The 22,103-nt window shown below is 38.7% G+C and overlaps 13 protein-coding genes across 13 annotated transcripts; 5 read left to right on the top strand and 8 right to left on the bottom strand.

The window, feature by feature from the left end:
- Positions 1 to 134: 134 nt before the first annotated feature.
- SAP1 (putative AAA family ATPase SAP1) lies at positions 135 to 2,660 on the top strand (the record flags this gene model as incomplete). Its single annotated transcript, XM_002497096.1, has 1 exon — positions 135 to 2,660. One exon carries the CDS (start codon positions 135 to 137, stop codon positions 2,658 to 2,660), a length of 2,526 nt encoding a protein of 841 aa, XP_002497141.1.
- A 455-nt stretch (positions 2,661 to 3,115) lies between these two features.
- On the top strand, positions 3,116 to 4,312 carry ZYRO0D16324g (TauD/TfdA dioxygenase family protein; the record flags this gene model as incomplete). The annotated part of the gene is made up of 1 exon (XM_002497095.1): positions 3,116 to 4,312. The coding sequence occupies one exon, from the start codon at positions 3,116 to 3,118 to the stop codon at positions 4,310 to 4,312; it is 1,197 nt and encodes a 398-aa protein (XP_002497140.1).
- A 185-nt stretch (positions 4,313 to 4,497) lies between these two features.
- Positions 4,498 to 6,987, bottom strand: NOT3 (CCR4-NOT core subunit NOT3; the record flags this gene model as incomplete). Its single annotated transcript, XM_002497094.1, has 1 exon — positions 4,498 to 6,987. The coding sequence occupies one exon, from the start codon at positions 6,985 to 6,987 to the stop codon at positions 4,498 to 4,500; it is 2,490 nt and encodes an 829-aa protein (XP_002497139.1).
- Positions 6,988 to 7,376: 389 nt separating this feature from the next.
- ZYRO0D16280g (uncharacterized protein) lies at positions 7,377 to 9,035 on the bottom strand (the record flags this gene model as incomplete). Its single annotated transcript, XM_002497093.1, has 1 exon — positions 7,377 to 9,035. The coding sequence occupies one exon, from the start codon at positions 9,033 to 9,035 to the stop codon at positions 7,377 to 7,379; it is 1,659 nt and encodes a 552-aa protein (XP_002497138.1).
- An 86-nt stretch (positions 9,036 to 9,121) lies between these two features.
- On the bottom strand, positions 9,122 to 9,739 carry SPO73 (Spo73p; the record flags this gene model as incomplete). The annotated part of the gene is made up of 1 exon (XM_002497092.1): positions 9,122 to 9,739. One exon carries the CDS (start codon positions 9,737 to 9,739, stop codon positions 9,122 to 9,124), a length of 618 nt encoding a protein of 205 aa, XP_002497137.1.
- A 277-nt stretch (positions 9,740 to 10,016) lies between these two features.
- On the bottom strand, positions 10,017 to 10,382 carry ZYRO0D16236g (uncharacterized protein; the record flags this gene model as incomplete). The annotated part of the gene is made up of 1 exon (XM_002497091.1): positions 10,017 to 10,382. The coding sequence occupies one exon, from the start codon at positions 10,380 to 10,382 to the stop codon at positions 10,017 to 10,019; it is 366 nt and encodes a 121-aa protein (XP_002497136.1).
- Positions 10,383 to 11,487: 1,105 nt separating this feature from the next.
- CST6 (Cst6p) lies at positions 11,488 to 12,471 on the top strand (the record flags this gene model as incomplete). Its single annotated transcript, XM_002497090.1, has 1 exon — positions 11,488 to 12,471. One exon carries the CDS (start codon positions 11,488 to 11,490, stop codon positions 12,469 to 12,471), a length of 984 nt encoding a protein of 327 aa, XP_002497135.1.
- A 372-nt stretch (positions 12,472 to 12,843) lies between these two features.
- MEI4 (Mei4p) lies at positions 12,844 to 14,130 on the top strand (the record flags this gene model as incomplete). Its single annotated transcript, XM_002497089.1, has 2 exons — positions 12,844 to 13,030; positions 13,118 to 14,130. 2 exons carry the CDS (start codon positions 12,844 to 12,846, stop codon positions 14,128 to 14,130), a joined length of 1,200 nt encoding a protein of 399 aa, XP_002497134.1.
- Positions 14,131 to 14,227: 97 nt separating this feature from the next.
- On the bottom strand, positions 14,228 to 15,361 carry CKA1 (casein kinase 2 catalytic subunit CKA1; the record flags this gene model as incomplete). The annotated part of the gene is made up of 1 exon (XM_002497088.1): positions 14,228 to 15,361. One exon carries the CDS (start codon positions 15,359 to 15,361, stop codon positions 14,228 to 14,230), a length of 1,134 nt encoding a protein of 377 aa, XP_002497133.1.
- A 333-nt stretch (positions 15,362 to 15,694) lies between these two features.
- Positions 15,695 to 16,525, bottom strand: CAP2 (F-actin-capping protein subunit beta; the record flags this gene model as incomplete). Its single annotated transcript, XM_002497087.1, has 1 exon — positions 15,695 to 16,525. One exon carries the CDS (start codon positions 16,523 to 16,525, stop codon positions 15,695 to 15,697), a length of 831 nt encoding a protein of 276 aa, XP_002497132.1.
- A 165-nt stretch (positions 16,526 to 16,690) lies between these two features.
- Positions 16,691 to 17,137, top strand: ERG28 (Erg28p; the record flags this gene model as incomplete). The annotated part of the gene is made up of 1 exon (XM_002497086.1): positions 16,691 to 17,137. One exon carries the CDS (start codon positions 16,691 to 16,693, stop codon positions 17,135 to 17,137), a length of 447 nt encoding a protein of 148 aa, XP_002497131.1.
- A 274-nt stretch (positions 17,138 to 17,411) lies between these two features.
- Positions 17,412 to 18,770, bottom strand: BCY1 (cAMP-dependent protein kinase regulatory subunit BCY1; the record flags this gene model as incomplete). The annotated part of the gene is made up of 1 exon (XM_002497085.1): positions 17,412 to 18,770. The coding sequence occupies one exon, from the start codon at positions 18,768 to 18,770 to the stop codon at positions 17,412 to 17,414; it is 1,359 nt and encodes a 452-aa protein (XP_002497130.1).
- An 813-nt stretch (positions 18,771 to 19,583) lies between these two features.
- Positions 19,584 to 22,016, bottom strand: IRC5 (putative ATPase; the record flags this gene model as incomplete). The annotated part of the gene is made up of 1 exon (XM_002497084.1): positions 19,584 to 22,016. One exon carries the CDS (start codon positions 22,014 to 22,016, stop codon positions 19,584 to 19,586), a length of 2,433 nt encoding a protein of 810 aa, XP_002497129.1.
- Between the last annotated feature and the right edge of the window lie 87 nt (positions 22,017 to 22,103).

The raw sequence follows: 22,103 nt of genomic DNA, 5'->3' as shown, positions 1-22,103 counted from the left end.
GATTAGGCTAAATTAAGTATTTACTTTACCTAACTTGAACTTTCAAGTAACATCTTCAAGATCCGAAAGAAAACAAGACCAACAAGAGACTTGATCTAGTCTTGTTGGTACTGGATTAACGAGGACGTTTGAAAATGGATGCTACAAGCAGTTATTACTTACTTTCCAGGTTTTCCAAGCTACGGAAGAAACCTCAACAACCTCTCACTGATCTAACCGAACTTTATGGTAGAATAGCTAATCAAAGTATCTACTATTTGAAACTGGAGGAACAGAAGGAATATAATGCTGCATTACAAGGCTGGAAAGCCCTTAACACGGATGTAATGTACCAAATTACTATGCTTGAACGTGAATATCCAAATACCCAGACTTATTCCAGAGAGGAAGCAAGTTTGAATACGGGTGTACGAGAACTCTATCACAAGAGTTTAGGACATTTGGAAAGGCTGAGGAAAATTTGTGAGGAGGAATCATCGAATAAGCCAGCTACTAAACCTTATGTCAATATACCGAACGTTAAAAGCTCGAGAAGACCAGATTCACATTCACATAATGGACATTCGTCATTTATCAGGAAACCAATTTCATACCCCATTTCATCTCAAGGTTTTCCAACTAAGATGGCTACAACTTTACGTGATCCTAAAGCACAAGCAAGGAAAGGTTATCACATTCCCAATAGTTATCCCAAGAATAGCGGTGCTAGTGGTAACAGTAATAGTAGCCATAGAGTTAATTTTGCACCATCCAAACCTTTAGGCAAGAAGAGCAATTTACCAAAGTCTTACCAAGATGATTATGAATCTGAAGATAATTTAATAGAGGAAGATGATGAGGACATTGTAGATTCTATGGGACATTTCAAAGGGTTTGATGATGATGATAAAATGTTTGCGCATCTTACTAGTGACAGTGATAAAAATTCAGATTTACATTCTTCCAATTCCCTAGATTTTGATCCGGATGAATTATACGGTGACGATGACGAGGACGCCGATAATGCCGAAGAGACCGAAGAGACCGATGATGAGATGAGAAGACTTGATAATCGTATTACGAACCTTTCCATAGGCTCTACTAGTAACTTACCGGCAACAAAACCTACAGGTTCGTCATCGTTGAGTGGATCACCAGAGAGAAATGGGGTTGAAACTGGTAAAAATGCCGGTGTCAATGCCCCCGTGAGGACACAGAGGAAATCTAGATCTCCTACGAGGAATATTGATCTCAAACCTAATAGGTCAACGCCTAATTTACTTCACAAACCACACAGTAATTCACCTTCTTCATCATTGACGCATAATAGACCTCAACAGGCTCAAAATGCAGCTAAAAAAGTGTTATCGCACCCACAAGATCGTCCAATTACCAAGAAAAGCTTACCAAGCGGCAATAATGGTACTTCATCATTAAAAAACCCAAAGAAACCTTTGACTAAGAAAACTACTAAACCTGTGGCAACGACAGCAAATAGAAAGCCAATTACTGCTGGCAAAGTCCCTAGCAAAAGACCGTATGGTAACGCGTCTCATTCCACTTCTTCGTACTCTACTGTACAATCTACAACATCTTCATTCTCTTCCTCACCACCTACTGGACCACCAGTAGGTGGTGGATCGTCATCTTCAAAACCAAAGTCTGCTTCCACTGATAACGAAGGGGACGAAGACGAAGAAGAAAAAAAGAGATTGAAAGAAGCATTGGAAGATGAAATTATCGATAGTCTACATGGTGTAGATAGAGCTGCTGCCAAGCAAATTTTTGCTGAAATCGTTGTACATGGTGATGAAGTTCATTGGGAAGACATTGCCGGATTAGAAAGTGCAAAGGCTTCTTTGAAGGAAGCAGTCGTATACCCATTTTTGAGACCTGATTTATTCCGTGGATTAAGAGAACCAATCAGAGGAATGTTGTTATTTGGTCCCCCAGGTACGGGTAAAACTATGTTAGCTCGTTCTGTTGCTACCGAATCTCATTCGACTTTTTTCTCAGTAAGTGCATCTACACTGACATCAAAATATTTAGGTGAAAGTGAAAAATTGGTTAGGGCGCTATTCGCTGTGGCAAAAAAGTTATCACCATCCATTATCTTTGTTGATGAGATTGATTCCATTATGGGTAGTAGAAGCAACGAAGGTGAAAACGAATCAAGTCGTAGAATTAAAAATGAATTTTTAGTTCAGTGGTCTTCATTGTCTTCTGCTGCTGCTGGTAAACAAAGTGGATCTGAGGAAGATGATGAAAGAGTTTTAGTGCTTGCAGCTACCAATTTACCGTGGTCTATTGATGAAGCCGCTAGAAGAAGATTCGTCAGAAGGCAGTACATCCCTCTGCCTGAACCAGAAACACGTAGCGTTCAACTGAGCAAACTTTTATCCCATCAGAAACATACTTTGAGTGAGGAGGATTTCCTAGAATTAGTAGAATTAACAGATGGATATTCCGGAAGTGATATCACCTCGTTAGCAAAGGATGCTGCCATGGGACCATTAAGAGAACTAGGTGAAAAACTATTGCTAACACCAACGGAGAATATACGTTCTATTGCATTGAAAGACTTCAAGAGTAGTCTTCGATATATTAAACCTTCAGTTTCACAAGAAGGTCTCGAAAAATATGAGGATTGGGCTGCACAATTTGGGTCATCTGGTGCATGAATGTGGTATAGTATAGTTTAATGTGGTTTTGTCTAAGACTCTATGTAGGCAGGATAATTATTTTTTTCTCTTTCCCAGACTAAAAAGAAAGGTTACCATATGGAATAAAAACTCTTGGAATTGATGTTGGTATCAGTCAGGTTCAGCGGCTCCGGTTCATCCGATCGGTAATATCGGTGTCAGTGTGACGCATCTCGGAAGACCCGCACGGTAATCCCGAAGAATACTAAAACAGCAGATAAGTTTATAACCAGTTCCGATAAGCTTTAACAATTAAAACTGGAGGCCTTATCGTAATCAATAGGAACCAATATAACAATCCAATCGGTGATGTGCGTCAATGGCCATGAGCAAAAGGTATAAAAAGGTTCAATTATCTTGGTTTTGAAACATATTTCTCAAGTACACTTTTACCCCCGTACTACACCATACTATACAATACTATACCAAACGATATGCCAATTACCGTTACGCCCCTCGAAGGTAAACCATTAGGTGCCAAGATTACTCTTCCAGAAGGATGTACTGATCCCAGTACATTGTCAGATGAAGATTTTGATGCTCTTTACAAAGCTCTCCACGAGCATTTGGTTATCGTTATACCAAATATGGCCGAATTACCACCAAAATCTCAATGGAAATTGACGACTAAATTTGATCCAACTTGTGATCAAAGTGGTAAGGCATACGGTCACGGTAAGGAATTCCGTCATGATAAATCTGTTCTTAAGAGGGATGGTACTTCTGTACCTGATCAACCTCAAGTACAAGTTCTTGGTCAGGGCGACTGGGAAGCAGGTCACTACGGATTAGGTGAAGTTACATTAAGACATCCAGTACACTTCGATTTTCATAGATATCCATTGACTAACGAAGAAGCTTATGAAAAGGATATAACTAGATTTTACAGATGGCATATTGATTCTGCGCTTTACGATTTAGCACCACCGGTCTGTACGACACTTCTAGGTATTCACGTTCCACCACAATCTAAAACACAAACAGTGGATTATGGCGATGGTGAAAAATTAGAAGTGACTCAAGGTGCAACTGCATTTGTTTCTGGTGCCAAGGCATTCGAATTGCTATCTCCAGAAGAACAGAAAAAGGCATTAGGTACAAAAGTCGTTTATGCACCACATCCATATATCTTCATTTCTCCAGCTAGAGCTACTTCTGATGGCTTAACTATGGTTTCTGAAGGTAAAGAATTACCATTTGATGAATTACCACCATGGGAAGAATCAAAAGTTAAGGAACTACCAATGGTTTGGACAAATCCAGTTACAAAGAAACCTCACTTACAAGTTCATGGTTGTTGTTTGTACAAATTAAAATTACCTGATGGTACGGTCTTGGAACTTGAACAGGCCCGTGAGGCGGTTCACAAGATGATGAGACCGGCAATTGCTCCTCAACATGTTTATGCACACTCCTGGGAATCTGGTGATTTAGCCATTTTCTTTAATAGAGGTGTTTGGCATTCAGTTACTGGACAATTCAAACCTGGTGAAAGAAGATTGATGCACCAATGTAACATTGCATCAGGAAAGGATCCTGTTAATTTAAATGCTGTTCCCGAACAATCTGTCCCAGTCGGAAGTGAGAATGTAAATGCTGAAACGGTCAAGAAGGAAGGTATTCCAGCATGAATGTTTAAATAAATAAAGAAGTATTTGCTGATATTCAAGAATAAATTTGAGTTTTTTAAAAATAACCGTGATATGTGTGTGTTCGTTTGTTATTTTTTTTTTTTTTGTTTTAACAATTGCATAAATCCGTAACTGAGAACCAATGATTAGATAATTATTACAATAGAGAACCAGAGCTGTTAGATTCAAGCCAAAATACTTGATTTACCACCTTGTTTCAACTGTTGTAAGAGCTGTTGACCATGACTCAATACATCCGTTTCTTGAGCCTTCGGTAATTGTGAATCGGCAACTAGTGATGGATTCTTTAGAGCCGCATAATCCAATTTAAAATTTAGCCTATCAATCACAGTCCAATCATCCAGTTTGAAAATTTTGTAATCAGCCACTTCACAAAGTTCATTAGCAAATTTAGTCTCACTCTGCCTTAAGAACCACATTGCACAGTTTTTCGAAACTTTCCAATCTCTCTCTGAAAGAATAATGGAAGCAATCTCCTGTTCTAAAGGTGTAACTGCGAAATAATAGTTGTAGAAAAGTGTAAACATTTCTAATGATCTAAAGTTTTCCAAAATGGCTTCATATTTCTCTTGGTCGTTCAGCTCGCTGTTTTGAATGATAGGTCTCAAAGAACAACGTAAAATATCCCATTGCTCAGTGGATCTAAATGCATCCAACGGTGCAGGTGGATTGACACCCAAAGGAACATCATCAAAACGTGGAATTCGGCATTCATCTCTTGATCTTCTGTAGCCACCCATTTTACCATCTGGTGCTTCAATTTTATTGTCAAACAATTCAGCACCCATGATAAACTCTTGAATACCACTTGGCAGTACCAATAGGTCGAAATCTTGAACGAAATCTTTCCTAAGTTTTTCTCGAGTCTCTTCCCTCCTGCGCAATTCATCCTGTGAAAGAGGTTCTGGTTGTGGTTCTTGCTCTAGTTCATCATCTGTTACATCCGATTGATAATCGTCAACCACCACGGGTGGAATATCTGTACTCTTTTCATTAAAATTCTTTTCCCCCTCTGCATGAGTTTCATTACCATGCGCAAGAGCAGAAGTTGCTGTCGTCGGCATAGATGAATGACCATTCTTATAAATAGCTTTATTATTGGTATTCACGGCAGCAGCACCAGCTGCTAATACGGCAGCAGCAGTAGCGGCTGAATTCGCATTCGAATTGGTCAATGCGGATTTTTCCAAGTGTTGTGCTAAAGTTGGTGTAGCCAAAGATGGAGTACCCAAACGAGGTGTATTAGCGGCACTATTAATTCTACTGCTAACGTTTGAAGAAGCGGTCGTACTACCAGTGGCAGCTGCATGTGCAGCAGTGGCTGTTGCAGCAGCAGAAGGTGTTGAGGTACCTGTCGTTGTATTGGATCCACCGTGAGAGTTATTCTTTTTATCCTTTTCTACACCTTGCGAGGCTGCTACTGCCCATTTTAAATCACCAGCAGGTCTTGCCGGCACCGTAGCAGGTTTCAAGGTACTCGTCGTCGTAATACCATTTTGGCTTTGATGGATATGCGTATGTACCACTTGGTGTTCTTCTACTTCTGTAGGTGCCGTTGATGGAGCTGAACTGTTATAGCCATTCGGGCTTTTTGCAGTACTTGGTGCAGTGGTCATTACACTATGAGATGATTCCACCACGTCCAGCGCCGGCGATGGTGATTTACTCTGTTTGGAGGAAGGTGGTTCTGCAATTTCCGTGGTAACGGTAGCAGTACTGGTAGTAGACAAAATTGGAGAACTTGGACCATTAGAAGGACTAACATCTGCGTCTGGTAATCTTGACGCACTTTTAGCGGCTTTTTTCGCCTCTCTTTCGAGTTTCCTCTGTTCCTTTTTAGATAATTTTGTACCATCCTTTGTAGTGGTCACTGTAGAAGCATCATCATCTTCTGCCTCTTCTGCTTGTTGAGAGGCGAAATACTGAGCCACTTCATGAGCAATTGCTTCATTAGATTGTAAATTCAGTTGATCGTAAATCGTTTCATCTTCTACAAAATCAGGTTCCTGATTTGAGTCAACAAAATAACTGATATCATCTTGAATTTCCCTTACATCTTCTGGATCCAATTCTTCATTTGCCAAAAGTCTAAGTGCCAATTCCATCTGCTGTTGATGCCATCTGTACCTAGATTGTAAAGTTTTAAGTTTATCCTTTTTGTCATCATTGGAAGATGATGCTGTTTTCTTTTTCTTATTCAACAATATCAGCTTGTCCACTTCTACTTGTAAAGAATCGTACTGTCTCTCCAATTCCTCAATATCATTCGACAGAAACTCCGAAACATCTCTCCTCTCCCTTTCCTTTGGATCCAACATATCTGATTTTTTCAAACTTATATTAGAATAAGCTTTCTCCTTAGAAGCCTTCTCCACAGCTTTATACTTTTCCATTGCTATTTCTACAGACCGCCTGTAATCCAATAGCGAATCCTTATCCTTAATATCTGGTGAACTCTGCCATGACTTAATCTGTTCCCGAAGCCTTTGCAGCTTCTTCACCTCTCTCTTAAGATCAGATTCTAACTTATCCTTTTGAGATGGGTTATTGGTACAATTTTCATGCCTTTCATAATAAGTGTCAAAAATTTCCAGCCCTTCGTTAATTTTCTTAAAGACCCTATCGATCTCCTGTTGAAGCTTACGATGGGCCATGATTCAACAGTTCTCTGCCTTCTATCTACTACTGATCAGTGAAATGGTAGCGTAATGATAATATCACTTACTTTTTTCTGGAGTTGACTTGAGTAGAATGAAAACCAGCTTCAGAAAAATTGATTGAAATAAAGAAGATGGCTCGTCTCCCTTCTGCAATAATACTGGTAAACTTTTCTAGTTCAACTGTTCTCTTTCTCTTTTTTTTCTTTTCTTTAAAAATTTCAGCAGTGGTGAAATTTTCATTTAGTTTTTCAACCTTTAAGAATAGTAGAAACAACCGTTTCTCGAAATGTTATGATGGTGATAATTATGACAATTATGAGGATGACGATGGCAATCACAATGAAGATGAAGAAGGGCTCGTGGAATGTGACGCTCTATTATAACTATAGATTGGTGAATACCGTCAACCCGAGCAAGTAGAATATTGCCATGGTTACAATCAGGCTCGCTATGGTCCATTTGTGTAGTTCTGTGGTTACTAGCCCTTCTTGCATATTAGTAGTGTTGAGGAAACTACTGCCGATTGAAACTATTGTAGTTTGACGTCTTGAGACTGCCCCACTCTTTAGGCATTGTAGTGATAGTGAATCAATCGTAGAATTATAATCAGAATTACTGGACGGTAGCCATGGGTATACAAAATTCGAGAGCGATAAATTGTTCCATTGAGGTGGTGAAGCAACTTGTACTTCTTTAACGAGATTGCTCATCTGATCATTGACGTTATCAAGAGTTGTGGCTATTACACCGTTATGGGACCAGAGTTGATTGTATATGGAATTGTTTAAAGTTTGGAAGAGGTGAAGCTCGAAATTATGGCACTCTTGAGTGAATTGAAGGTAGAATTTCGCATTGTTAGTATTGGTGGAAGTATTAGTGAGATTATGTGCCTGTTTTGACTGTGACTTTTCAAGTGTGGACAATTGGTTAGAAGATGTATGGATCATTGAAACGCAAATTTGCCAATGGATTACTACTGTTAGTAATAGCAGTAAAAAGTAACCAGTGTTTGATAGTATCCACCATTGGATATTTACAAGAAGATCCCACTTTTTACCTTCTTTGACTTTTCTAGCGCCTATCCAATTGGATATCCAATACAACGGTGCGTTGTTCATGGTGAAAACGAGCTGGCGGGCAAAATGATATGATCTCTGCTGAGCCTTGATGGGACCTTCTTCTTCTTCCAGTTTTTCCAGGGGATGGAGATGCAAATCCACATGTTTCTTAAATATCAGCGTTTCCCATTTGAATTTTAACCATTCATAGAGACACATTCCTATTGTGCACACGACATATGTGGTGACCATGATTGCCGTTATTACACGACAGTGTGATGCCAAATGTGTTGAAAATCTATGATTTTGTACTTTTGCAGTGGCTGTAGTTTTTTCAGATGACTGATTTGATATCTTGTTAACCTTGGATAGAAATGAATTAGCGCTGATGTTGGGTAGATTCAGTTTGGTAGAATTGGAAATTACGGGAAAATTCAATTTTAAATCGTTCAGTTTGGTATTATTCGTAGAGACGTTATGGAACAAATAATCAACAAACCAGTAGTTTACACTCAATTGGCTTGCATCCGAAACCCTTAGGGCGTTTAACGATTCATTAATCTGTTTGGATTTGTCGTAAAGTACATTGGTGATAGTCTTGTTTAAATCCAACATATAACCGTACATAATCTGCTGAGCATGAACAGATGTCGACAGTGATTGATTCCAAGAAGTGATTGCGCTACGACAGCCGCTGTAGACATGGGCGGCTACATATTCTATCATGTGATCGTGGATCTGATCCTTCTGTACTGTAACGAAGGAGGTAGCTATCGATTCCAGAGATTTTGAGTCCACGTTCCATGTATTAGTAGTGTTGGAAATAGTCGTCGTGAGCTCGATGGCAGCAGTTTTGGACTCTATCAAACAGCCAATTGTCCATACCGCTAGCAGTGCGGCAAGCAAGAGACCCAATGTTGGCGGATAAAGGGCTTTCCTTAGCAATCTCTGTGGCAGTGAAAGAGGATTCAAAAGCGTATGCATAACAAAGTCTTGATGTATTCGAGTACTTCTGCAAAAGTCAAAAGTCGTCAGGATTCACTATATTTTTCTTTTATAATACCTCGGTTTCACTTTTGTTTCAACCACTCTTGGAACTTATGCTTTGAGGATGCATATTGGAAGCAGTCTTGGATATTTCGACACAGTTCTTCGTCTTGGAATATCGATTTATCACATTTCTCTAAGATTTCAAACTTATGCCTATCTAGTAATTGTCTCTGCAATACCGTCACTAATGGCAGATCTTCATCACTTTGCTCTCGCGCATTTTCTGTGGAGTGCAGCGGGAATTGTTCGATGGCTTCATCATTCGTTGGACATGCTGGATCCAAACTATGTCGAACCCATATCCTTCTTCTCACTAAACCTTTTCCATCTCTCCATCTACCATGGCTAAAGTTCCAACTGTAAACCCAACCTTGATCATCGACATTGCCGACTCTCATATCAACGAACCACCTACCACATCGATCGTAACCTTCTAACGGGAAGACATCTCTAATAGATCTACGATTACTTCTAATATCGATAAGAGTTCCCTTCTCACGGTTCATTATTTGGAAGTTATTCGGATCAAGACGTGGAAAAAGAAGTTTTGGAGAAAAAAATGGGTATCCCAGTAGTGTAAAGCCTCTTTGATTCTCGATAATCACATCAGATTCATCAGTTGACTTTAGGATATCCATTGCTGGCGGTAACTTGAAGGTTTGTTGTAGTGTATTATAGTTAGAGTCATTGTCGTTTTCGGTGATAAGTATTTCGTTCTACCACTATTACTACTACTACTACCGTTAATACTACTTATACAGAAACAGCTACTCATCATTATCCTTCTATGTTACATATAGAGAATAGTCGTTCGTATCATGATTTAGCGGCTTTACCGCTTGGTTAATCTCTTTCATCTTGATCTGCCTCCTTTGAAAAAGTATATAGTTTGGTACCATTGCTGTGATCCCGGTTTTACAGAACACTGAGATGTATTTTAGACTTGATTATAGGGATATAGCACTTTGATATTAGTATCACCAATTTTAAATCTTGATCGTATAGTCCCTGACCTAGATGTTTTAAACCGACTGCAGATGCTAGCGGTACGAATAATACTGGTAAGGCTCCCACAACTATTAGATCGGGAATACCGTAAAATACAGCTTCAGAATCTCCCTGTAAAAAGGTTCCATCTCCTGGTAGGCCGTAACATCCTGGGTAAGGGAACCACAGTAGAAGAAGGAGAAAAATGACACTATAAAGAGGACTAACGGTGTCAAGACCAATTTTCTTCGAAAGGGTCATATAGTAAAAATTAAGATCATGGATCCAAGCCATATAAAATAATCAACTGCCATGAGGGTTGAGTAGTGCCTTTTCTAAACATCAACACTAAACATGTTGTTTCCAACACCGTAAGAATATAAAAACGGGTTCAGTGTTGATCGAACCCATGTCATATCGCTTGTTTGTATTTAGGTCTTTGTTACCACGTCTCTTGTAGATTCGATATACATAGCGCGCGTATACTTATTGCATTGTACTACGCAGTAGAACAAGATCCATGTATAATGGAGATATCTAACCCACATATGAGAGAAAAATTACCAGAATCGTCAACCTCAAACTATGGAATCCATTGGTATCTGGGTTGCAACTCAACGGCTGTGATCTCTCCAATTACGTCCTGTATAGATGAGTCTTCAGCCTTTTTTTTTCTTCATTTAGAGCTTGCTCAGCGAAAAATGGGACCCCACACTCTCGCGTACTCTAGAAACTCCGAGGTCCAGCAAGAATTGCTCGGCAGAAAATTCACTACATTGATAACGAAATTGGGATGGAAATTGTATTGTATTGTAATTGAACCTGATTTTTTCGAGCAGGAAAAGCAAGAGACTTAGGAGTGATTATTTCTGCTGGTTAGCAGTTTGAAGAGTCTTCAAGAAAATTCAAGAAAATTCCAGGGGGATTGAGAATACCGCACAACTTCATGTAATCCTCGTGAATAGAATGTATCTTGCCGTTTGCTAAATGTCTTAGTAATCCATTTTAGAGGGTAGTGTTGCTCTACGGGTAACCTGTAAATCGATCGTAGATCACGTTTGCTCGGCGAACTGAGAAAAAGAGGTGTCTAAAGTCCCGTTGTAGCAAAGCTCGGGGATGAGTCAAGAATAAATAGCAATAATTTTGCAAGCCAAGTCTGGAAGATGAACCCGCGTTCAGCCTCGTAGCTCTCCTTCTCAACTGATTGTCTGGGCTACCCACTCTTCCTCTTCTTTCATTCATTTCATCTCCTTATACTAATAACTCCCGTATTGAACGACCCGGACTTTGGGATTTTTACATTAATTTAACTCGCCAACGTTACGTCACTACATAGCAGAATTGCTAGCAACACACTCGTAATTCGGTAGACTGTGCATGAATAAACTAAGGAGTTATAATGAATCATACAGCGCTAACAGGTGTATCTCCAAGTTTTGTTGTGCCTGTTAGTGACGGCAGTAATAATAATAACAACAACAACAACAGTAGAAACAACAATAACGGTGACGGTAATACTGGCAGCGTTGACGTTAGTAACAACAATAACAATAATAATATTAACGGTGGCGAAGTTCCATTTGATCTGTGGAACCAAGAATTGCTTCGAGAGAAGTGCAACAGTATTTTTAGTCAACCGAATTCGCATGCTTTAAACGATAGACAAATTCAAGAGGCACTATCACCCTTTTTCTCTGGCGTTGATGTTACCCATTTGCCAATGACAAATCCACCAATTTTTCAGTCAAGTATAGCACAGTATGATGAACCGATAAGAAGGAGAAGAATCAGTATAGGTAACGGTCAAATCGGTCAGCTAGGAGAAGATGTAGAGACTGTGGAAAATCTTTATGAATCACAGGTACCGCCCATGCCACCGATGACACACCATGCATCATCAACTCAGCAAATGCACCAAGCGCCGCAATTTCCACCGAACCTAGATGATCATGGGATATCTTCCTTAAAGCCACAGACATCGTCGGTACCAGCTGGTCAAAATCCACCGCCATCGATCCCTATGACAAGGAGTAATAGTAGTTCTAGTAGTACTCCTGCACCTGGTACTTCAGGCTGGAAGAGGGCAAGAATGTTAGAAAGAAACCGTGTGGCAGCCTATAAATGTAGGCAACGTAAAAAGGTGGCACAAGTTCAACTACAAAAGGATTTTGATGTATTGGCTGAAGAAAATAGAGTAATGAAGAAAAAGTTGGACTACTATGAAAAATTAGTAACGAAGTTTAAGACTTTTTTTGAAGGCCATTTAGGTAGATGCGCGTCCAACGAAAGGGAATCTCTTAAAATTATTGAGAGTATGCTAAGAATTGATTCAGGTGTAAGTGAAGTGGATGACAGCGGGCTTGTGGTGAAGATGGAGACTTAGGGGGACTTTCATTTCAATTTTTAAGGCTGTAGATTATATTTTTTTATTTGTCTTTGGAGAGACGACTCTATAAAAATTGTTAAACTGGTAATATATGTAGATAATATGCTCTTATTATAAGGGAAAAACTGGTTATAAGAGGGTAAAATAAGGTTATAGTGGTTCATCTCAAAGCTTATTTGGTGATAAGGGTATGTTTATACGAGATCCTCTGCTTAGAGAAAGGTTGCAATTTGCGAGATTGTGAAGATCGGGAGTTTAACAAATTTGGGATCGAAATCGAAATCGAAATCGAAATCGAATAGCCGTCAATGGGCGATTCTGGTTTGTCTTGGTCATGGTTGAAGGCAGTCGACGAGCGGAGCAGAGAATATGCTGATGATTAGTAGTGGTGAGCCGTTGTTTATGTTTCGTCCTTTTTCTTATTGTCTTGACACGTATCAGTCGGCGGTTAGCAAGGTTCAGCGGCAAGCCGCGGAGGAGTATATAAGAGGAGGCGTCTTTCCAAATGTTTCATTTTTCCTCCCCACAACACAGCATGGACGAAGACTGGATTATCGTATGTGTAAAAGGAATGATTGTGTTAAATAATATTTGGTTTTTGTTATCTTTTTACTAACGTCACCAATTTTTAAGGGTTTGGCAGTTATCAAATTTCGTAACCCTCAATTATGGGGGAAATTACAAGATGTTATTCAACCACCAATACAGTTACCAGTTGGTGGTAACATCGATGGTATAGTTCCCCAAGAATTATCGCATTTGAAACTTAACAGATCTTTGCTCATGCATTTGGAGTCGGTTTATCAATATCAAAATGACAAATCCCTGAAAGGTAATATCGATATTCAAAAATCCTTTGGCGATGATGTTTCTGATAGTGATGTCTTACGATGGTTTTGGCCAAATTATAAATTGTTGGCAATCATTTTATCATTAAAGAAGGACCCCGGTGATATTTTACGTCTTTTCCAATGTTTCCAAATGTTTCTCATCTCATTTAGTTGCTTTCATTGCAAACAGTCCAACTTTCTTACAGATGTCATGATTATAAAATTTGTGAAAAGTGAGCTTGTTACCATTAGAGAGAGGCCCCCTAAGTCAACCGCTAAATTTGTCCCCTTGGGGTCTACTTTCCATGAAAGCTTCCAACTGAATCGTATGTGTACATTACATTTTGACACAGTGCGTCAGGTATTGGAATTGCAATCTAAAATAGAACAGAGTTCACTCGTTTGTGTGGCTTTTGGTAAAATTTGTTTGGTTTTGGAGAGCTTAGTTCATGTTCTCTTGGCACACCGTGATTCAAGTAAAGCTAGTCATTCCACGGCATCAACCGCCAATTCCGCATTCAGAAACCGATATTTGAATCGATCTCGAAACATGTCTCACAAATATACTAATGAATTGTTTGCCGCTCTGAAAAAGGGAGTAGGCTCGAATCAGGAAAAGACCCACTCATTGAGATTAATTGTGATGGAACTTTTAACGTTGATCGATAAAGTCCATTGGCCTCATCATCACCCTAAACCAACTGAGGCTCAAACAGACCGATTAAATGTACAATCTACCATTCTGGTTACTGGCGATTTGGATCTAATAGCTAAATTCAGATTGTGTCATTGGCCCGATTGGTCAGTCCATCTTGAACACAAATGAAGCTGAAGAAGAAGGATTGATTACCAGTCAGATCCGTAAGGGAGAAAAAAAAGAATAAAAAAAATGAAATAAAACTATACTTAATTAGCATACTTACTTACTTACCCGCTGGAAGATCGTATGCCCCATTGCGTATTGGTTCAAACCAAGGGTGACCCATAGCTTCCCTGGCAGTGAGTCGTTCCGCGTGGTCGTATCTCAGTAAGTTGTCTAAAAGATCTATCACTTCGTCATTATCACTCAAGTGTCGATTTGAATCATTGATAAACCGACGCCAAGGTCTTCTGATGTATTGGTCCATATCATGAAATTCACTGGGTAGTGTTATTTCATATTTGAGCAAATACTTCTCAAAATCCTCGCTGCCCAATACACGTACAATTTTAACCAACTGATCGGTATTACTAGTTCCATGGAAAAATGGCTCCTTCTGGAAAACTAATGAGGCTAGCATAGTACCAAACGACCAAAGGTCAAGGGAATAATCGTACATTCTATAATCCACTAGTAATTCTGGACCTTTGAAAAATCTAGATGCAACACGTACGTTGTATTCCATATTGGCATGGTAATATTCTGCAAGCCCCCAATCGATTAATCTCAATTTTTTGTGCTTATGATCAATCATTACATTATGTGGCTTAACATCCCTATGCATGATCCCCATGGAATGACAGTAATCAAGAGCTTTCAGAAGTTCAAACATGTAAAATCTCATATCCATATCGGTCAACTTGGGATAAAGAATGCGGAAATCGATATTATTAACATGTTCAAATACTAGGGCTGGTGTCCTTGAAATTGGATCCCTTACCACATCCAATAATTGAACAATATTTTCATGTCCATTATGCGGTAAATCATAAAGATAAGTTCTCATATATTGAAGGGCTTCATCTTTTTGATTCGTATAATAACTGACTTTATTAAATTTCTCCGACGTAGGTGGATGTTCTTCATTAGAGAGATTCAGAAGGATCTTAATCTCACGTTTAATCTTCTTCTTCTTCACAGGTTTTAACATTTTTATCACAATACTTCGACGTGTGCTTAATTGAACACCTTGAAATACCTCGGAATATTTACCCCTCCCCACTTTGTTCTCGATTTCATAGAACCTGTTGTTGGTTGACCATTTGATTGTCGAATTCTCATAATCCCAATAATCCTGATCTCGCCTCTGGTTGGCATCTGAATAAACACGAGCCTGTGACCATTTCTTACACTTCATCTAGGTTGGATTGGATTTGAAAAAGAAATGAATTTTCTGACGAAAACTTTTTTTTTATTATTACTGTTATCGTTACTGGTCCCTATAAAAGTGCTCCCTGAGCAACTTCAAGCCCTATGGTCTATCTATCTTCTGACTACTAAGAGTGTTTCAAACCCTTTCCTGTCTTTTTAACGAGGTCCTCCTCCAGCTTTGTCAATCCAAAAATTTCATGTTGAAAAAAAAAAAAAAAAAAAAAAAAAATTCAAGAGTGCCGTTTCAAATGATTGTGGATCTACTAAGATATTGAATTCAAACTATAATGAATAGAATCGATGGCTAGGATCAGTATTTCTACATGCCCTGAATACCCTTAATGATTTCCTGGTGTGCTTCCTTATTTTGGCCCTCGACAGAAACAACACTATTCTTGGTTTCGTGAAAAATATCTCTTGTCTTTTCGAAATAGACAGATTCAAGCATTGTTCTCATTTGAATTTCCACATCTTCCACTAAAGTACCCAGATTGGTTACTTCAGCAACATGTCTATGTTCTGCATTGCCTTCGGCAGGAATTGTAGCTTTTTTCTCCGTCTGTCTGGTTAGATTTCCTGATAATGTCATTTGTTTGGCTTTATCCAAGTATAGGATAATAGTTGATGTCAAACGATAGGTGACATCTTGGCCACTATGGGTAGCTTCTACAACATGAATACTGTCCCAATTACTTAGAGATTGATCACCTTTTTTGAAAAGAACAACACCGGCATAGTCTTGTGGATTCTCTTCATCTAATTCCCACAAGTAGACACTAGAGATACCACCTTCGTAATAGAGATCTCTGTAGATGTCAAAAGAATCATTGGCAAGAACTTCTAACTCTCTAAGAGATTCTGATGGAAAGGGACTCTCTTTCAAATCTTCAGCTGACAATTCTGGGAAATACACATTGGACCATGGTGATCTATGAGAATCAATGTCACGGTTGTAATCACAACATAGGTATTCTCTGTGAGAAGATTTAGGATCCTTTTTTACTTGTAATGGCGTATCCACTGAGGATAAAAGATCTTCGGCTAAACTTGGTTCCAATTGAATCAAATTCTGCAGATGCTCTTCCAGACGATTGGGATCCAATCTACGAAGTAAATCTAGAGCTGCGTCAAACGATTGCTCTGAACTCATCTTTTTTTCTCAGTTTTCCTCGTTTGTGTTAGTAGTATCATGTTGTTCGTTAACCCTTTAAACTCCTTTTCGCTAGGCTTTTTTATGCCAACGTTTCACCAACTTGAATCAAGTCTTCACACAATAAGAATAATAAAAATTATACTAAGAGAGCTCTGCTAACCCATGATTTCATTTCAGCAAGTAATTGATTGTACATCAGCTAAATTGGCAACCATGCCATCTGGATATTTGCCCAAATGGCTTTTATTCATATCTGTCGTCTCTGTATTCAATTCACTACAGACCTATATATCAGGCCTTGAATTGACCCGTCAGGTATACGAAAACAGCCCACAAGAAGTCACGCCATTGAGTGCAAGAACTTTTGGTACCTGGACGCTAATTTCAAGTTTTATTCGTCTTTACGGTGCCTTTCACTTGAATGAAAATCATATCTTCCAATTGACATTTATCTCTTACAGCATTGCGTTATTGCATTTCTCCAGTGAATTATTGATTTACCGTACTTGCAAAATCGGTAAGGGTATTTTGGGACCACTCGTAGTTGCAACTACATCTTTGACATGGATGTTTTATCAAAAAGAGTACTACACTGGATCAAGTTGGTAAAATAAAGATCAAAAGATAAAAAGATAAAAAGATAAAAAGATAACGAAGAGTCATGATAATGTGTTCATGCGGAACAAACGCTTGTACAAATTTAGACATATATACAAACGCTGAAGGGATTGTGCCATTAGACCTAAAGCACATACGATGCTTTCAAGTCTTCCCTCTGTGTTTTAAAAAATAAAGTAAAGTAAAAAAAATTTTTTTTTCTAATTATTATTGTTGTTGTAATTATTATTTGGTTATCATCATACCTTTCTTTACTTCTCCCCCTTTAAGCAGCCGCCAATCCCCTAGATTTACCAGTTGGATCATTTAATTTCAAAACTTCAACTGCAGGTCCTAGCAATCTTTGAAATCCACTCTTACCCAGAGTGGCAACCTTTGTTCTCTTAGTAGCTGTAACGGTCGCTTGTCTTGGTAAATCATTCAAAAGGGCGATTTCACCAAAATAATCATGAGCATTCAGATGGTTAATAACACCCTGACCCTTTTTAGAGATATCACATTCACCATATTCAATCAAATAGAAATTTTCACCAACGTCACCTTCACGAACGATTTCCTGACCAGGTTCATAATATTCTGTATCGAGGGCATCTGCTAATTTGGCTCTGTCATAAGTCGTTAGAGATTGTAGAATTGGCATATTCTTCAACAATTCATCATACATTAGTCTCTTTTGGAAGGAGCTACCCAGTAGTATCTTACGGAAAGTCAGTCTGTCAAGTGCCCATAGTACACATTCGGTTTGTGCAATAACCGTAGAGGCACGAGGACTGTTGTACATTAATGCCAATTCACCAAAACTTGACCCCGCATTCGAAGTATTTACCTTATGATGGTTGACAAAAAAGTCTACAGTACCCTTTTCTACTACGTAGAAGAAATCACCTTCATCACCCTGTTTGATAATTTCCGTACCTTTGTCAACTCTTTTCTCCTCTAGGGCATTGATGATTAGTTTCTTTGAATCCGTATCCAATTTGTTGAAAAGAAAGTTCCCACCAACGGCTTTAAATAACCGATCTAATTGTTCCGGAGTCTTTTCCACATAATAGGGAGGCGTCCAATTATCTAAGCTACCTGGTTGGAAAGTTTCTGCACTAACACTTGTACGTCTTTCAGCGTTAAAATTCGTTGGCAATGATTTGTAATTCCCCGTATGTCTCTTGAATTGACTCTGATTGTTCTTGTTATCATCACCACTATCGTCATTGGAACGAGGTCCCATAGGGGATCCAGCCCTATGGCTTGCTTCTTGCCCCACGTTAAATCCTCCTTTAAAGATCCCTTGACCACTACCTTTTTGAGAAGATGACGTCGAATGTGGATCCTGACCAACAAATGGACTCTTAAAAGTCACGTCCGCAAGATCATCACCTTGTTCCTCTTGTACATCATTCTTTGACAGGTCTGCTGCTGCGGAAGATTCTTGTTCAGATACCTGTGGAAACAAAACGACCCCTTTCGATTCTGCCACTGACTCTTGCCTCTTGGCAAACAAACGTTGTTGTTCTAACCTTTTATTGAAGTAATTGGCAGAGAATTGTAAGAAATCTGCGGGTTTGTGCCTATTAACTTCTGCTTCAAATAATTCTAATTCGATCTTCTGACTTCTAGACAATGACATAGTATACTTTAAGTGAAACGAAGCAAAATAACTCTGAATGGACCTCCGATAGACGTTTGTTACTCTCTCTTCCCACCAATTCCAAGTAATCCCAAGATTTGAAACTATCTATAACCAATTTGACCCGGGGTAAGAGAGTGTTGATGGTGAATTCAGCAGTTTAACGTAGTCTTTACCTTTAAGGTTTCAGCACTCTTCTTCTTTTAAAGGGGCCGCAAAGTTGAAGGGGAGGAAAAGAAAGGGAAAAAGAGGGATTTCGTGATCAATGATGTACACGTGACTTGGGGAACAATGCTAAAGTGGTATTAACGTAGATTTGAGATATTATGGATGGCACCAATCGATTCCGCGGGCTTTGTTTACTCTGGTGGGCTGGTTTTTAAAGCCAGTTTTGGCGGTTATGTAGGCGCTTGTGTATTAATGTTTAGTGAAAAATACTATGAATAATTTTAAAACTCCGGGAAAAATTTTTGAGACATTGAGACAGCAATTATAGTACTCTCCTCAATCTTGGCTATTTTTTGGTATATATGTTGTATTGTAGAAGGTGCTGTGGGTTCTTGGGGAGACGTTATGGAGGTGATCTGGCAAGAATCTGCAAAGAAATATGCAGGAAAGAAATAAGAGAACATTCCAGATTTAGCAGGAGGTGGTTAGGATGCTTGTATTAATGTGATTAAGCTAGAATTTGACTACCAAAAGAATTTGACAGAGTTGTTTTCTCGCTGTACCAAATAAACGTTTTGTGAGTACATTGTGACTTTCGTTCGGACTGTTTCGACAAGATTAAATTATGTAAATACCATTATATAACTAAATTTCTCCTCTTGTAGTCTCAAACAATCTAATGTGTGGCATGTCCACTGTTCTATCTGCCTCGTAGGCTTTAGGAGATCTATCTGTCAATTCTTTCAGCTCTTGTTCTGTCAATTGTCCGTCGTCATCATTAAAACCTGCGTTCTGGAACCCGATACTAGACTCACCAGTAACTAATAGCTGCGATAATTCTTGTACGAGATCTTTATTGGTAGGTTTGGCTACATTAGGTGTATTGATCTGTAAAAATGATTTTTCATTCATGGCTAACTTCTTCAAAGTATTGAATTGACCCATTTGAATAACCAATTTTTCCAATCTTCTTTTGCTCGTTGCTCTAGTTAGTATAACATGTTCTACAGTATTATCGCAACACAATCGATACACTATTACGGGGTTCGTCTGGCCTATACGATGGCAACGGTCCATTGCCTGTAAATCAACTTGGGGATTCCAATCGCTGTCAAAGAGTACAACCGTATCCGCGGCAGCTAAATTGATACCGAGCCCAGCGGCTCTTGTAGATAGTAAGAAAACTTGTTCTTTACTGGATTTTTTATCGAATTTCTCCAACTGCTCTTTTCTAGTGTCGTTGTTTACAGAACCATCAATTCTTAATGCGTTCAACGAGTTTAATTCACACCAATCTTCAAGTAAATCTAACATTTGAATAAATTGACTAAAGATTAAAACTTTGTGGCCCTTTTCAACAAGTGGAAGCACCAATTTTTGTAATACTTGCAGTTTACCTGAGGAATTCAACAATGCTTCTAAAGTGAGATCCTCTGGATGTATGAAGGGGAAATAAAATAGAAAGGTGGAATCAACCACCTGTCGTAGTTGCATCATCATGTTTTGTAATTTAATATTGGTAAATTCTTTCGAAAGATGTTCCACGTACAATTTATCCATATTTTGTAAAATTTCTGGCACTTGTTCAGTGGAATCCCCATCCAATTTGTAGTTTATGAAATCTCTAATCGATTTATTGGAAACTTGACCCACGTAATCTGTGTTTAAAGTGAAAAACGATTTAACCATCTCCTTGAAAATAGTCCTCTTTAATTTACCAGTAAGTCCCATTCTGTAAAACTTCTTTTGAATGGGAGTCAACGAACAATTAATCAAATACTCTCTCTTTGGTGGTAAAATACCTGCAAGAACCACATTTTTCATTCTTCTTAGGAGAAATGGTTTTAAAATTGTATGTAAGTTGGTAATCAAATTTTTTTCCAATTCATCATTAATCATTTTACTCAATTTTTTGGATGAACTCTCCAAATCTAAACTCTTAAAGTCAAACCATTTGTTAAAGATTTCGAAATCTGCAAATACATCTGGCATGATGAAATTTAACAGTGACCACAATTCTATCAAATTATTTTGTAGCGGCGTACCGGTCAACAAGAGTCTATTAGAAGTATTAATTCGTTTCAATTCTTGAATCAATTTACAATTGATATTTTTCAGACGATGTCCTTCATCAACTATTAAAAATTTCCATTCTTTGGCCATAATTGAATCTGCATCTCTAATAATAATCTCATATGAAGTTACCACCACACCATGTCCATCAGTCTTTTTGAAAAATTGCTTTATAAGCTTTGATCTCTCCTTAGCGCCCTGAGAATGGTAATATTTCAAAACGGGGATTTTTGGCGCGAATCTACCAAATTCATTGATCCAATTATCCACTGTACTCAAAGGTGCGGCAATCAAAAAGGGTCCCTTTGTATCCATTTCATAGATAAATGCTAACAAAGCAATACTTTGAATCGTTTTACCTAACCCCATATCATCTGCTAGAATCCCATTAAGACCATTTTCATACAGGGTGATTAACCAATTCAACCCATCCAATTGGTAAGGTTTCAAAATACAATTCTCCAAAAAATTGGGTTGTTGGTTTTTAATGGCTTCATCGTCCAATTTTGTATTCTTGGGCTTAAAGAAATCTGTAATCGATCTTGCCTTTTTCTTGGCGGGTTCTTGAACCACTTGTTCCTCCTGTCGTTGCTTCGATCTTTCCAATAATGTATCAGCAATTACACCAGAATAAACTTGGCTCTGCTTGACGAACTCGTTCAAGTTGTCTAACTTCATTGATACGGCGCTATCATCTTCTGGTTCACCATCGTCATCTTCATCACTATCACGGGCCGTGTTCTGATCTATCTTTTCCCTAGCTTGATCTAACAAGTGGTTCAATTGGCCATCATCCTCCACTTCACTTTCATCTGAATCTAGCGCAACGTCGTCTCCCTTCACATCATCCTTTAACCAGATTTTCGTCTCTTCACTACTAGACTTTTCATCTTCATCTTCATCAGAATCCAGTATGTCCGGTTTCAAATCATTCTCATTCTTCTCCTTATAATTAATTCGCTTTTGAGACCTCGAAGAACGTCCACTGGGTTCACGAACTGCCATTATTACACTATTTCCGTATCGCTTAAGAGCTCCCTTATGAGTTCTGCCAAAAATTAGCTAAATGAACCAGAAAAAAGAGCTAACCAA

Source organism: Zygosaccharomyces rouxii (genome assembly GCF_000026365.1).
Source record: "Zygosaccharomyces rouxii strain CBS732 chromosome D complete sequence".
NCBI classification, from domain to species: domain Eukaryota; kingdom Fungi; phylum Ascomycota; class Saccharomycetes; order Saccharomycetales; family Saccharomycetaceae; genus Zygosaccharomyces; species Zygosaccharomyces rouxii.
The sequence above is the reverse complement of the archived record's forward strand: the minus strand, read 5'-3'. Positions and strand labels throughout refer to the sequence as shown.